We start from the raw sequence: 12,728 nt of genomic DNA on the forward strand, positions 1-12,728 counted from the left end.
TAAGAACTCAAGAATCAAGGGCTGCCCCAAGAAAACAGAAGTCCTTTGAAATGTGAGTATATACAATAGTCTGTATTAAAGAAGAGGAGATGACCTCCAAAGTAACCATATTATCCTTTCTAGAATCTCAAATACATAACAGTAAATATTTTCTCTTCTGGGTATGGAAATGCTAGTATTGATCTCCTGCACAAAGACATCACCAAAATAAAGTCAATAATTTTAAAAGTAATGTTACCCCCAAAAGAAGTACTAGCTAAAATCTTTTGCAGATGTGAACTAGGGGTGTGTGTGTGTGCGCGCACATGCGCTGCCTTGTATCTTCATCTAGGTACAAAGTACTGCTGAAGACTTCATGATAGTTTTCATACAACTTTTCATTGGATATTGGTTTTCCAAGAATTTAGTTGGTATAGAAAAAATGTCTCTTCTTATAAGTCTCCACAAAGATTAGTAAATGTGTTAGCGGACTCACTCATTCCGGGCTCAGTCAAGTAGCTGTAGCGCTTACGTAGAGCTAAAGATGCAAAGCTCTGTCGTCTGTCTGCTTTCTCAGTCTGCAAAAGAAAGAGGGGAAAAGCGAGACTGTCTCCAACCTCCTAGTGACATTTTCACAATTGTGACACGACACTTCTTAGAATGACAACATGTTTATCCTTATTATCTTCTTAGGCATTTCCCTCTTGAAAAACGTTACTGTGCTACTGGAATTCTAGAACTTCACCCCACTATCTTAGCCAAATAACCATGAGCTAGCAAATATAAGAGCACCAACACGGCAGACTACAGGGAACTACAAATAAAAGACAAGCACTACAGAGACTTCTGATGCTCAGCTCTTCGTGTCCCCAAATCCATTCATATGGAGAGCACATAGATCACAAAGTACACTCATTAGGGGAGTACATTCATGGAGAAAAGGCACACAGAGTGTATTTCTGTCATTACTCCTGTGATTAGGGATGGTGTGTATGGGATTAAAAACAGGTGAATGATTTTACTAGCAGTCATATCACTGAATCCTAAGGCTACTATAATAATTGATGTGTGGGGATTTGTTTATTTTTAAAGAGGTACTGAGGGTTTGACGTCAGAGCCTTGAGCTTGCTAGGCTGCTACATTCTGCCTTGTTTTGCACTGGTTAATTTTAGGATAGGGTCTCACATCCTGCCAGGGAATGCTGAACTGTGATCTTCTCACTTTCAGGCTATACATCCTTAATGGCATCACAGATCTAGTTTACAGTCCTTGCAAGACCAGGGACTCTTCTAGACTTTTCTGCTAAGGTTGATCTGGAACCATGATCCTTTTCTTCTTAGCTTCCCAAAGAGCTAGGATTAAGATGTGAGCTTCTGCTGCCAGCCTGGTTTGTGGATTTCTAAAAAATCTAATTATGTTATGTTTAAAACACATACGTAAAAACAAAAAAGACCAAAGGCTGGGCGCTGGTGGCTCACACCTATAATCTTAGCTACTCAGGAGGCTGAGATCTGAGGATCAGGGTTCGAAGCCAGACTGGGCAAGAAAGTCCATGAGACTTATCTTTTATAAACTACTTAGAAAAAGCTGGAAGTAGAACTGTGGCTCAAGTGGTAGAGCACTCGCCTACCACTCTGAGCACAAAGAGGTTCAGAGACAGTGTCTAGGTTCTGAGTTCAAGCCCCAAGACTGGAAAAAAAAAACCACTTGCCTAGCAAATAAAAGGCCCTGAACTCAAACCTTAATACTACCAAAAGGAAGAGGTAAAGGGGGCAGAGGCCAAGATAAATTTGTTCAGCTATTTATCACACAAAATCTCCACAAAACTTAAGTTTTATAAATGGATAGATATTCAATAAAATTCCATAACTTAAATTTTCAAGATCAGGATTAAAAGACAGCAGGTGGTTGAGGAGTAATAGTAAAATATACATGTGAAACTTTAAAAACCTACCACATTTTATAAGTTTTTTCTTTTAAATTAATTAGCTGGATTACAGTTCGGTAAATGTACTTGAAGTTCTCTGTACATGTGGAGGAAGTGTGAACCATTTTCAGAGAAAAATACTCTTTACCTCACTCAGGCTAAGACCTACAAAAATATAATTTAAATACTTCCCACACTTCATCCCTCTCCAGTCTATTCTACCTTGGATAGAATAAAAGCAGAAGTGTTCATATTACCTCATCATCTTGATCTGACTCTGTCTCCTTTTGGTCCCAAGATGCATTGCAGAGACAAGGAATATTATAATGGACAGCAGGGAAAAGAATATCAGGATATGAAAAGGACTGAGTAGGGAGCACAAAATGCAAGCTGGTTTAGAAAGCAAAGCAAAAGAAGCCAACAAAATAAAATACCAAGAACTATACATCCATGGCAAATTAATGTGACATCATTTGAAAGCATAAAAATCTCTGAACTACCAGCAGAAGCGATTAACAGAGGACTCCATCATACAGACTCTAAGAATTTGACACCACAATAACAGGACTTTATCACTCTATACAAGGAGACTAACGGAACTTTAGTTTCAAGAGCTTTTAATTCGGCTACAAAGCATTCCTTAGTGGCAAATCAAGGCCCACTTTCAAGACCAGGGAAAGAAAATCAAACCAGTATTAAAAGATACCTTTTTATGTGCTGGCAGAGTGATATTTAAGTTGCAGACAGCTGTTTGAGGCAGACCTTTGGTTGTCTTTGGTTCTTTCAGAAAAGACAGGCGACCACAAGGCTCTTGGCTGGTGTCTCTAATCTAGAATTTAGGTAGATAGTTACAGATTAAGAGTAAACCATGTTGGTTTTTAGAGGTCCTTACAGAGGTGGGAAAGAAAAAGGCTAACAATTCCGTGACAGCCTGAAAGGTCATATTTGACCACAGCGTTTGAGGCCCGCTCCCTACCCTAAAAGCATTGTTGGGTCTCTCTTTCCTACACTGACTGTTTTACCTGATTGTGTGTATATTCTTCCTACTTAATGCTTCCTGCACAGCTTTAACAATAAGCACAAATAACAACAATAATAGCACAACTGTCCTATCTTTTGTTCTCAAAAGATCTCCCTGAAAAATGTCCCTGGCTCCCTCAGAAATGGAAATGAAGCTTGAATGCTCAATGTGAAGTTTATCAGCTATTTTATTACTGAATATTAACTACATGTACCTTTTAGATTATTTGGTTCTACAAATAGTTCCTTAAATGATTGAAGATTTTTAATGTAAAGATTGTGTTTTGCTAATTTGCAGCATGTTACTAGGTCAAAAAACGCACCCTGGTTGAATGAAGACAAAATCTGACCTTATTCTTATGCATTCAAATTTTATAGAACAAGTCAAACAAATCATGAAAATGTGTTAGCTTTTTTATATTCTATGCTTTTTTTTTTAAATTCACAGTTTCTGTTCAAGATGATTTACCTTGATGGAAAATGGCAGTCTATTTTCTTTGAAAGCATAAAAGTTAAAAACAAGTTGCTGTCCTCCTTTAGTAAGTGGGGCCAGATTTCCATAACAATCAACATAAATAGGTTTTCCTTCCAGAACCTTTTAAAGAAATACATAATGTTAGCTTGTGTCAGAAGAGTGTTAAGGTTAAGTTTTGTACGACTGACATGGTTGTATGTCATGTTTCTCTTTACTAGGAAATTCTCTGGTGATGTCATACACATGAATAATATTTAATAAAAAGTAATTCTGAGGGCTTCCATTTAACTAGAAAACATTATAACGGACATGTACAAAAGAGTATTATATACTTTCTTCCAGCAACTTTAGAGTTGGAGAGAATATTTTTGATATGAGAATGCTGAACGTGAGCTGGGTTTAAAGGTCAGCCATGACAATGTTTAGATAGTGGCCCACGAAAATAAGAAAACTCAGGCTACCACTGGAACACAGAGACTACAACTTACATTCATCAGTGCTATATTCTCGTCAAGGTTATTAATGCCACTTAAAATGTTTTAAGAATAAATCAATATCAAAGTTTTAAAGTAAAATCAATAGGGAACTTGCTATTAACAGTGAGTGCTACTTGACCTCAAAATAAAAGCCATTATCAGATGAATGTCCCACATAAAGTTGTTTTTATGGACAAGTTACCTCAATATCTTTGCTTCTTGCCACTTCCTCAAAATTCTCTTGCTGCTCTAATGTTTTGTCCACTTTGTCATCTGTCATGCAGAAGCATCGCAGGGAAGATTCTACAGGATCGTTCATTTTGGCAAAAACAACAAACTTGGCCATGTAGGGAACACATATTAATTCTCTGTACAGCTGTGTGGCTAACCCTACAGTTTCTAAAACTTGATGACAGTCTGCAAGCCAAAATCTGCAAAACAGCATAACACAAAACAAGAATAAAAATCAAAGAGATTTAAAAGCTACATCTTAACCATTAAAACAATTAGGGAGTCGGGGTACAAGCCCAATGGCAGAACAGACTAATCACTTGTGCAAGGGACTGGATCAAAATATTATTAACATGTTCATTTAAACTACAAAATCAGTCTTTCTCTGTATGTGCTGGTACTGAGGCTTGAACTGGGAGCTATCTACGTTTGGCTTGGCCTTTTTTGTTCAAGGCTGGCAAGGCTTTTTTCAACTTTTTCACAAAATAGAAACACACACACTTCCCCCAAAGCAATAAAATGTTCTTTAGTTTTGCTTTCATACCTGGCTGAAACATTCGTTGTAAAAGAGACACAATCCTTTATAAAAGTCAGAGGAGTTGTTCCTGTGATGTCTTCCCACTGGGCAGGTGAGGTGCCCCCTGAGGGAACAGCAGAGACATAGCAGGTTCATTATAGGGAGGTATTACAGCCATCACATCTGGTTCTTGAATAGCCAGTAACTGCCAAGGACTTCAGCACATTGCATTTCAGTGTTGTGCCCTGAAAATTACATTTCGTTTCCTTTGACACTCTTACCAGCTTTTTGGTCACTGTTTTTCCTAAAAAATGACTTCTCTGTTTGGGTAGTAATGTATAGCATTTAAACACAGGGCAAAAGTAATTTAAAAATGTATTTTATAAGTTTAATCTCAATGCAAGATTTTAGCTTCAGGTAAGTTTTTAAGAAATGAGTTATTAACGTTATATAACAGCTCATTTTAAAACTGGCTGAGCCAGGCACTGGTGGCTCATACCTGTTATCCTAGAGGTCTGAGGATCGAGGAGTCACCCTTGGCAGAAAAGTCTATGAGATTCTTATCTCCAAATTCACCAGCAAAAATCTAGAAGTAGAGTTGTTGCTTGTATGCTAGAACTCTAGTCTTGAGCAAAAAAGTTCCAGGACAGTGCCCAGGCTCTGAGTTCAAGTCCCAGGACCAAAACAAAACCTAGCAGAAACACTAGCTTTCCTGGTAAAAGAGTGGCTACTAAAGTTACTCTCAAAGAAAAAAAAATCCATCTTCAGTGAACTTAGAATTATAGTTAAGAATACGAGGATAATCAAAGGATGCACTGAGGTCTGGATTCCAGGAACTTATCACAAAACATGTTCTCCTAAGGTCTGTATATGTAACTTACAGTATCATACTAGTGATACAATATCACATAGTGATAGTATTGTCAGTAGGGTAGGTGACAGTAATCATATACTCAACACTTTCCTACTACTAGTATTTTGTTTGTTACTTAATTCCCCCAAAGTCCATCCAATTTCCTGTTAGTCTACTGGGAAGGTTTCTAGTTCTACCTTTGCTTGTATCTCCAAGAAACTACCTAAATGTTCCAGTAGATTCTATTATACCTTAAAGAACTCTATTGCTAATGCTCAATTTAGTAGAGGAAAAAGTCCTAAATGTTAAATGAGTCATGAGAGCAGCCATTTTGCAAAAACTATTACAGCGGTAACAGAGGCATTTTATTCCTTCTTTGTTACTCTTATAAACGTTGGCATGGATATTTCAAAGGTTTGATGTTTTTGTATACAATCACTGCAAAATCAATAGGAAGTCATGCAGGGACTTAACCAAACCTGTTATGCTACAGAGAAGACGCAGATTGGGTGTGGTGTCTCCCTTGTATCCATTGGCTACGCCTTCTCCAGAGGGTGGGGGCACTGGAATGGTCATTGTGATTGGTTTATGGAATTTCCTTCTTCTCGGTTCCACGGTGACAATTGGGCTAAACGTTGCTTTGTTTCCAAGGATCTTTTTCACAATTTCTTCTGGAACAGGCTGGGCCTTCAGACAGAAAAAGGACCTTAAATACAACTAGACTTTTTTTTTCCTGTCAGAAAGTTGACTTTTCAAGTGGAAAAGAAAAATTAATCTGACCACAACAACACAAAATATGACTTTCTTTTAATCCTGTCTCACTCCTTCACAATAAGAAAAGAGCCTAATCTGTAGTGGGAACTGGTCAATTTATTTCCTCAGCAGAACTTAAAGTCCTGGTTTGCATGAAATAAGGGAATCAAATCTCAGAGCAGAGATACTTCTTAGCCTAATCCAAAGTCAAGGAAAGCAAATATTACCTCACTAAACAAACTTGTATAGGACATTCCATGAAAACGCACAAAGCCAACGTGCACTAGGTAAAAATGGAGACTTTAGAGGAACAAAAAGGAATTCACACTTTCAAAAGACTTCAATTCTAGTCTACCAAGTTTGCTAGTTGATAAAAAAAAAAAGTCAATATGGAAGACAGGTGATGGAAACTTCATACTACTGGTAAGTATTTATTTGCCAAAGGCCCCTCCAGGACTTAGTGTGCCCAATGAGGTAAATAAAGCCTAACAACTCCCTTTGGATATGAGAATTGAATCTCACAAAAAACATGAGATTTCAGTTAAATCACTAGTTACAATATTAATTAACAACCAAAGTTCTCCATTCAGTTTCCCTTCAGTAAGTAAAATAAATTAGTTAAGGTCAAAACTGACTGAAATGAGTTTTTTAAAAAAAGATCATTCTTGACAAGATTTCCAGTCAGCTTGCCAAACCAAAACAAGTTCCAACTAATTTGGAGGCAACCCAGTATTTATGATTTATTTAAACCCAAACACTGAAAGCTTGCAAGTTTTACTATAACTAAGTTTTATGAGGTGACATACTATAACTCAAGTTTTGGTATATTGCTCCACTAACTGAGACCAAGAATCTATGGCTGAAAAAATTATCTTTCATTAGAAACCTACTGAGATTTTTCAGCAGAAAGACTAAACTATATAATCTTATTTACCAGTCACTAAGCTAAACTTTAATGCTTTCCTTTTATAAAAATACAGAGGATTGTACATTGTGATATCTCCACATATACTTACATATATATGCATATAATATACAAAGAACACATTTATCTCCTCTCCCATTTTTTGGGGGGTGTTGATAACCATGGTTTGCACAAGGCTAGTACTCTACCCCTCCACTTCTCACTTTTTGTTAGCTAATCAGAGATAAGAACATTTGGGGTTCGTTTGCTTTGAACCTTGATCCTCCAATCAAGGGCTCCTGAGTAGCTAGGATTATAGGCATGAGCCTCTAGCACCTGTCTCATTTGCGCTGATAATTTTTTAACTCCTTGTTTGAAATTGGTTAGTGATTTCTAAAATGGACTAATCAGCAATATCATCAAAGATGAGTGCTTACGGCTGTTTCTGTAGCAAAGAATGCTTGCATGCTCTCTAATTATGCTGAGGAAACAAGTGCTCTGTGACCAATACCTGGAGGCCCACTCGAATTCTTTTGGTTAAAGCACCCTCTGGGAAAGATGCTTGGACGAGGGGCACAGTGGTGCTGCTCAGAATTCCACCTTCGGGACCAATCTGGTTGCTTTCCTGCTTGATCCGAGAGACCACTGCAAAATACTGGGGGAAGTCCTTCGTGATGATCCTGCAGATCCGCTTCTTCCCTAGCTCTTCTGGGCTATCAAGTTCTGAAAAGACAAATAGAAAAGCCATGATAATATGAATTTCTACAAAATGCTTTAAGACGAATACATAATGTTTGATGATTGTTTAAAATATAAGCACTGAACAAATTAATGAGGGACTCATTTGAGTCATATACATAATGTAATGGTGTAAGTCAGGTTAAACATGTGCATCTCCAAATTTATTATTTCTTTTTATTTTGGTCCACGGTGGGGCTTAACTCAGGGCATTGTCCCTGAGTTCCTTTTGCTCAAGGCTAGTGCTCCACCACTTTGAGCCATAGCACCAATTTTGGTTTTCTAGTGGTTAGAGATAAGAGGCTCACAGACTTTCCTGCCCTCCTTAGTAGCTAGGATTACAGGTGTGAGTCACAATGGTTCAAATTTATTATTTCCTTAGGGAAAAATATTTTACAATGTTTTCTTCTAGATTTTTGAAATATACAGTATACTCATTATTTCCAAGTCCATGTAACCTTACATTTATATTGTGAATTTAAGTTATCTTTAGTCAAAATGATATATTTAAACTTCAAAACAGAGCTGGAAAATGGTTTACTTGAAAAAAAGATGGTGTAGCTGGGTGCTGGTTGCTCAAGCCTGTAATCCTAGCTACAAAGATTACAGTTTGAGGCCAGTCCAGGGAGGAAAGTCTGTGAGACTCTTATCTCCAATGAATTACAAAAAAGCCAGAAATAGAGTTGTAGTTCATGTGGTAAAGTGTCTTGAGCACAAAAGGTCAAAGATAGTGCCCAAGCTCTGAGTTCAAGCTCTAGGACAGGAGCATACACAATAAAAAAAAGATGACATCCTGAGACCGTGTATTCCACCAAGAGCTGTTGGGGATAGGGAATAGAGACTACATTAAATGACTAGGCTGAAGGGAGAAAGCTTTGCTAGATGTCCTGTGCTTAGACAGTAGTTACAGCTCTACATATTTTCCTTAGCTTCTCTTATTTTGTCTTTGTTATATGGTCTCAGCAATTTGCAGAAATCTCATTCCTTCCTTCTGCCTGTCATCTTTTCTGCTTCTGAGAATAAGAACCATTTGGGAAACAATAATTCTTAAGAAAGACATACATCGTGTGGTTGTAATCCAAACTGATGTTTCCAGATGACTCACATTCGAATAACATGGAAAGGATAAAGAACAAAGAAAATGCATCTAAACTCTTAGGCAATCTAGTTGACTTATAGGTATAAGAGTGGAATTCCAAACACATTAACACACTCAGGTATGCGACAGAAAATAAATATGGACGGTATTTTGTAAGTCATCTTCAAAGTATTACAACATCTTATATAATAAAACAATAGCAATAAAATGTTGATGTAATTATACATCTATTGGAATGAAAGCTAACTATATCTTATCTGAGAATAAAAAGACTAACTGGACAGAATACTACAACCACAGCTGAATGTTCAAAACAGTAACTAAAAGAGGAAGTTAGTGGGAGAGGTTTGGGAGTGAGAATGAAACCAGGGCTTCCAAGCTCAGCTCCTGTGAAACCCTGACTTGTGGCCTCATTGCCAGTATTGTGAGTTCCTTCTCACAAGGCTTTTTGTTCTGAAATTAATATGCATTAAAAAACTAAGTTTTGATCTGGGCCCTGGTAGCTCATGCCTGTAATCCTACCTACTCAGGAGGTTGCAATCTGAGAATTGAGGATTATGGTTAGATGTCAGCCTGGATAAGAAAGTCCAGGAGACACTACATATGATCATGGATTTAGGAGATGTGATTATATCAATTGGTTGTTTTTTTCTGAGGATATAGTAATGGTAATGGTTTAAATAAAGGGTTGAAAGGTGACATCATGATGTCAATTACTTGAAAACAGTGTGCTGTTACTGCACAAGTGGAAAAATAAGCAAATGTGGGAGAACATTTTGCTGGAAAAACAGAAGCAAGTATAAATACTGGTTTCACCAGGTGCTTATGATCCTAGCTACTCAGTAGGCTGAGATCTGAGGATCACCGTTCAGAGCTAGACCAGGCAGGAAAGTCTGCTTTTATTCCCAATTAACCATGAGGAAACCAGAAGTGGAGCTGTGCCTTAAAGTGGTAGAGCACTTGAACAAAAAAGCTGAGGGACAGTGCCCAGGCTCTGAGTTGAAGTCCCATGACTGACAAACTAGGTTCTCCTAAAAAATGTAAACTGATCACTGTTAAATGAAATGATGCTTGGTATCTAGAGCCTGGTATATGCCAGACATTCACCTAGAGCCACTGAGCCAAGAAACCTACTGGAACTAATGAAATTCAGATAAAAAGAAACTATAGATTACTTTAAATTCTTCCCCCCCCTCTCTCTGTCAGCTAAGCACAATGCCTCTTGACTATAATCTTAATTACTGAGGAGGCTGGAATTTGAGATCACCACTTATGGCCAGCCTAGCAAAAAAGGTTGAGACTCCTCCATTTTAACCCACAAAAACATGGCTGTAGTGTTGTACACCTGTCATCCCAGCTACACAGGAAGCTAATTTCTAAAATAGGCTTATGAGATGTTATTAAAGCTCAGGGAGAGATGTATGATTTTTTTAAACTGTACATTCAGTGGTAAAGTTTAAGATTACTTTGTACTCTACATGCAAAAAATAGAGATAACTTCTCCCAAAGGTATCCCCAGCCTTCTAGACTGCTGTGGCCTTTTTTCCTCCAGGATCTACGGTACAGGTCACTGAATTATTGAGGGAAAATGTCAACAAAAGTGGGGTACATGCCTGGAGAGAAGTCATTTATTTCATGTTCACTCAACAAATGACAATGAAGTAGTCACTGCCTTTGTCTGGGCTAAAAAGAGTTGTGAGGTACAGGATAAAAATGGTTCTCAACAAGTCAGAGTCATTCCCTGTCCCCAGGGTCATCCAAAGAAAAAGTGGGTTTAAAGCTATGTAACACAGATAAGCCCGGACCTAAGGGAATGTGGGGTTTAGGGAAGGTTCCTGGAGGAAGAGAAGTAGGGGTGGGAGGGTATCTGACCACATTGGAATAATTATTGTATGTGTTCCTTTCTGACTGCAGATGAAGAGACCAGTGATTCCTTTCCCCCCCTGCCCCCCGACACTCCCCTTCTCCACACACAGTCATGTAGCTTGAACTTAGGGCTAGGGTGCTGTCCCTGAGCTCCTTTTGTTCAAGGCTGGAACTCTACCATGTGAGCCACAGCTCCACTTCTGGTTTGCTGGTAGTTAATTGGGAATAAAGCCTTACAGACTTTCTTGCCTGGTCTAGCTCTGAACGGTGATCCTCAGATCTTAGCCTACTGAGTAGCTAGGATCATAAGTACCTGGTGAAACCAGTACTCTTTATACTTGCTTCCAGTACTCTTTATACTTGTTTTTCCAGCAAAATGTTCTCCCACACTTGCTTATTTTTCCATTTGTGCAGTAACAACACACTGTTTTCAAGTAATTGACATCATGATGTCACCCTTCAACCCTTTATTTAAACCATTACCATTAGTATATCCTCAGAAAAAAAACAACCAATTGATATAATCTCATCTCCTAAATCCAGGATCATATGTAATGTCTGAGAGCTCAACACCAAGAATGAATAAAGGGCATAGGCAGCATATAGAGAATACCCAGAACTCCCAGAGCTGAAATCTGCTGAGCTTGGCACAACAGCCTCTCCATTCAAACCCACAAGGAAGGTGGACAGGGCTGATGCCCAACCTCTCAGACCTGCTTCACTGCCCTTACTTGATTAAAAGCCCAGTTGGGTCTGACATGAGTAACAGAGTATCTTGTTATCACTATGTCGATCCACAAATGTTTCATAAAGATTTCCAATCACTAGCAAGTCTATGTACACAGATACGTATAAAACCTGGCCTTATAAATTAAGACACATTTTCCTGGGTCTAATCAATTTCCCAAGGAGTTGGATTTGGATTCCATTCTGGTTTCTATGTCTACAATGTGTGTCTAAATGACATTTTTATGGCAAATGATTAAAAATAGGCCTGTATTTTCTGTTTTTAAAATCAATTAATAGGTACTTAAAATTTCATTCTGCAGCCATAATCTTGATTCGATTAACTTAATTTCCTTTTGGAATTTTTCAAAAATGTAATACTAGAATTTTTCAACAGATGGTGATGTAGAGCTGTATATTTCATTTTCAGTGCTGAACTGCCTTTAAGATGACTTGACACTTTTTAAAGATTCTTATTTGTCATTGTTAAAATATTAAAAGCAAGTTAAACTCTAATGAATCAAAGTGGCAGTTCTAACTGACAAATCTACTCCTGGGGTGCTGTTGATACAGTTAGATTAATTTGAAGGATTGTATGTTATATAACTAATTGATTTCCTGTTCCTACTATAGTTTACAAGAAAACAACTGCATCATTAAGCTAAAAAAATATCCTAAAAGCCTTATTTCTTCTAAGAAAGTTAAGCAAAGACAATTGAGAAAATGGTTTTGTAGCATTATAAAATTTCATGGAGAAGCTTCAACATTTAGTTCCAATTAAGTGATTGGGATTTTAAGATGTTAATATAATTCAAATGTTTTGATAGACTCCTGTGTGCATCTTACATAGCAGCCACTTTGAATTTAAAATGTTATTGGTATAAGTCACATTATAATTTTAAATATCCTATAGCCACATTAGAAAATTAACAGAAACTGGTAAAATTTCATGGCTCCTTATTTAATCCAAGATATTATATATGAAGTGTGTAATCACTATAAAAATGATGTGTATGTGGCATACTATTTGGTGACTGGGTGGAGCTGAGGGCAAGGTGAATGTTGTGTAGTATCTTTTCCTCTGCTGAGAAAACAAACTGGCAAAGCCTTGACAGATCTCCATCTGCTGCCAAAAAGAAAAGTTGTTCCTGCCACATGATACCT

The 12,728-nt window shown here is 37.6% G+C and overlaps 1 protein-coding gene across 7 annotated transcripts in view; it reads right to left on the bottom strand.

The window, feature by feature from the left end:
• The window catches only part of Ank3 (ankyrin 3, node of Ranvier (ankyrin G)), a 292,644-nt gene that overhangs the window by 44,555 nt on the left and 235,361 nt on the right, over positions 1-12,728 (bottom strand). For 5 of the 7 annotated variants that reach the window (XM_013017144.1, XM_013017145.1, XM_013017148.1 and 2 more), the window contains 7 exons: positions 7,647-7,858; positions 5,958-6,165; positions 4,653-4,749; positions 4,080-4,308; positions 3,396-3,521; positions 2,613-2,735; positions 476-557 (listed from right to left, as the gene is read on the bottom strand). In XM_013017144.1, coding sequence (XP_012872598.1) covers positions 476-557; positions 2,613-2,735; positions 3,396-3,521; positions 4,080-4,308; positions 4,653-4,749; positions 5,958-6,165; positions 7,647-7,858 — 1,077 coding nt within the window. Of the gene's footprint in view, positions 1-475; positions 558-2,163; positions 2,191-2,612; positions 2,736-3,395; positions 3,522-4,079; positions 4,309-4,652; positions 4,750-5,957; positions 6,166-7,646; positions 7,859-12,728 lie in introns of all 7 variants that reach the window. The other 2 variants (XM_013017143.1, XM_013017142.1) reach the window with 1 other exon arrangement.

Source organism: Dipodomys ordii, unplaced genomic scaffold, assembly GCF_000151885.1.
Source record: "Dipodomys ordii isolate 6190 unplaced genomic scaffold, Dord_2.0 Scaffold34, whole genome shotgun sequence".
Lineage (NCBI taxonomy): Eukaryota > Metazoa > Chordata > Mammalia > Rodentia > Heteromyidae > Dipodomys > Dipodomys ordii.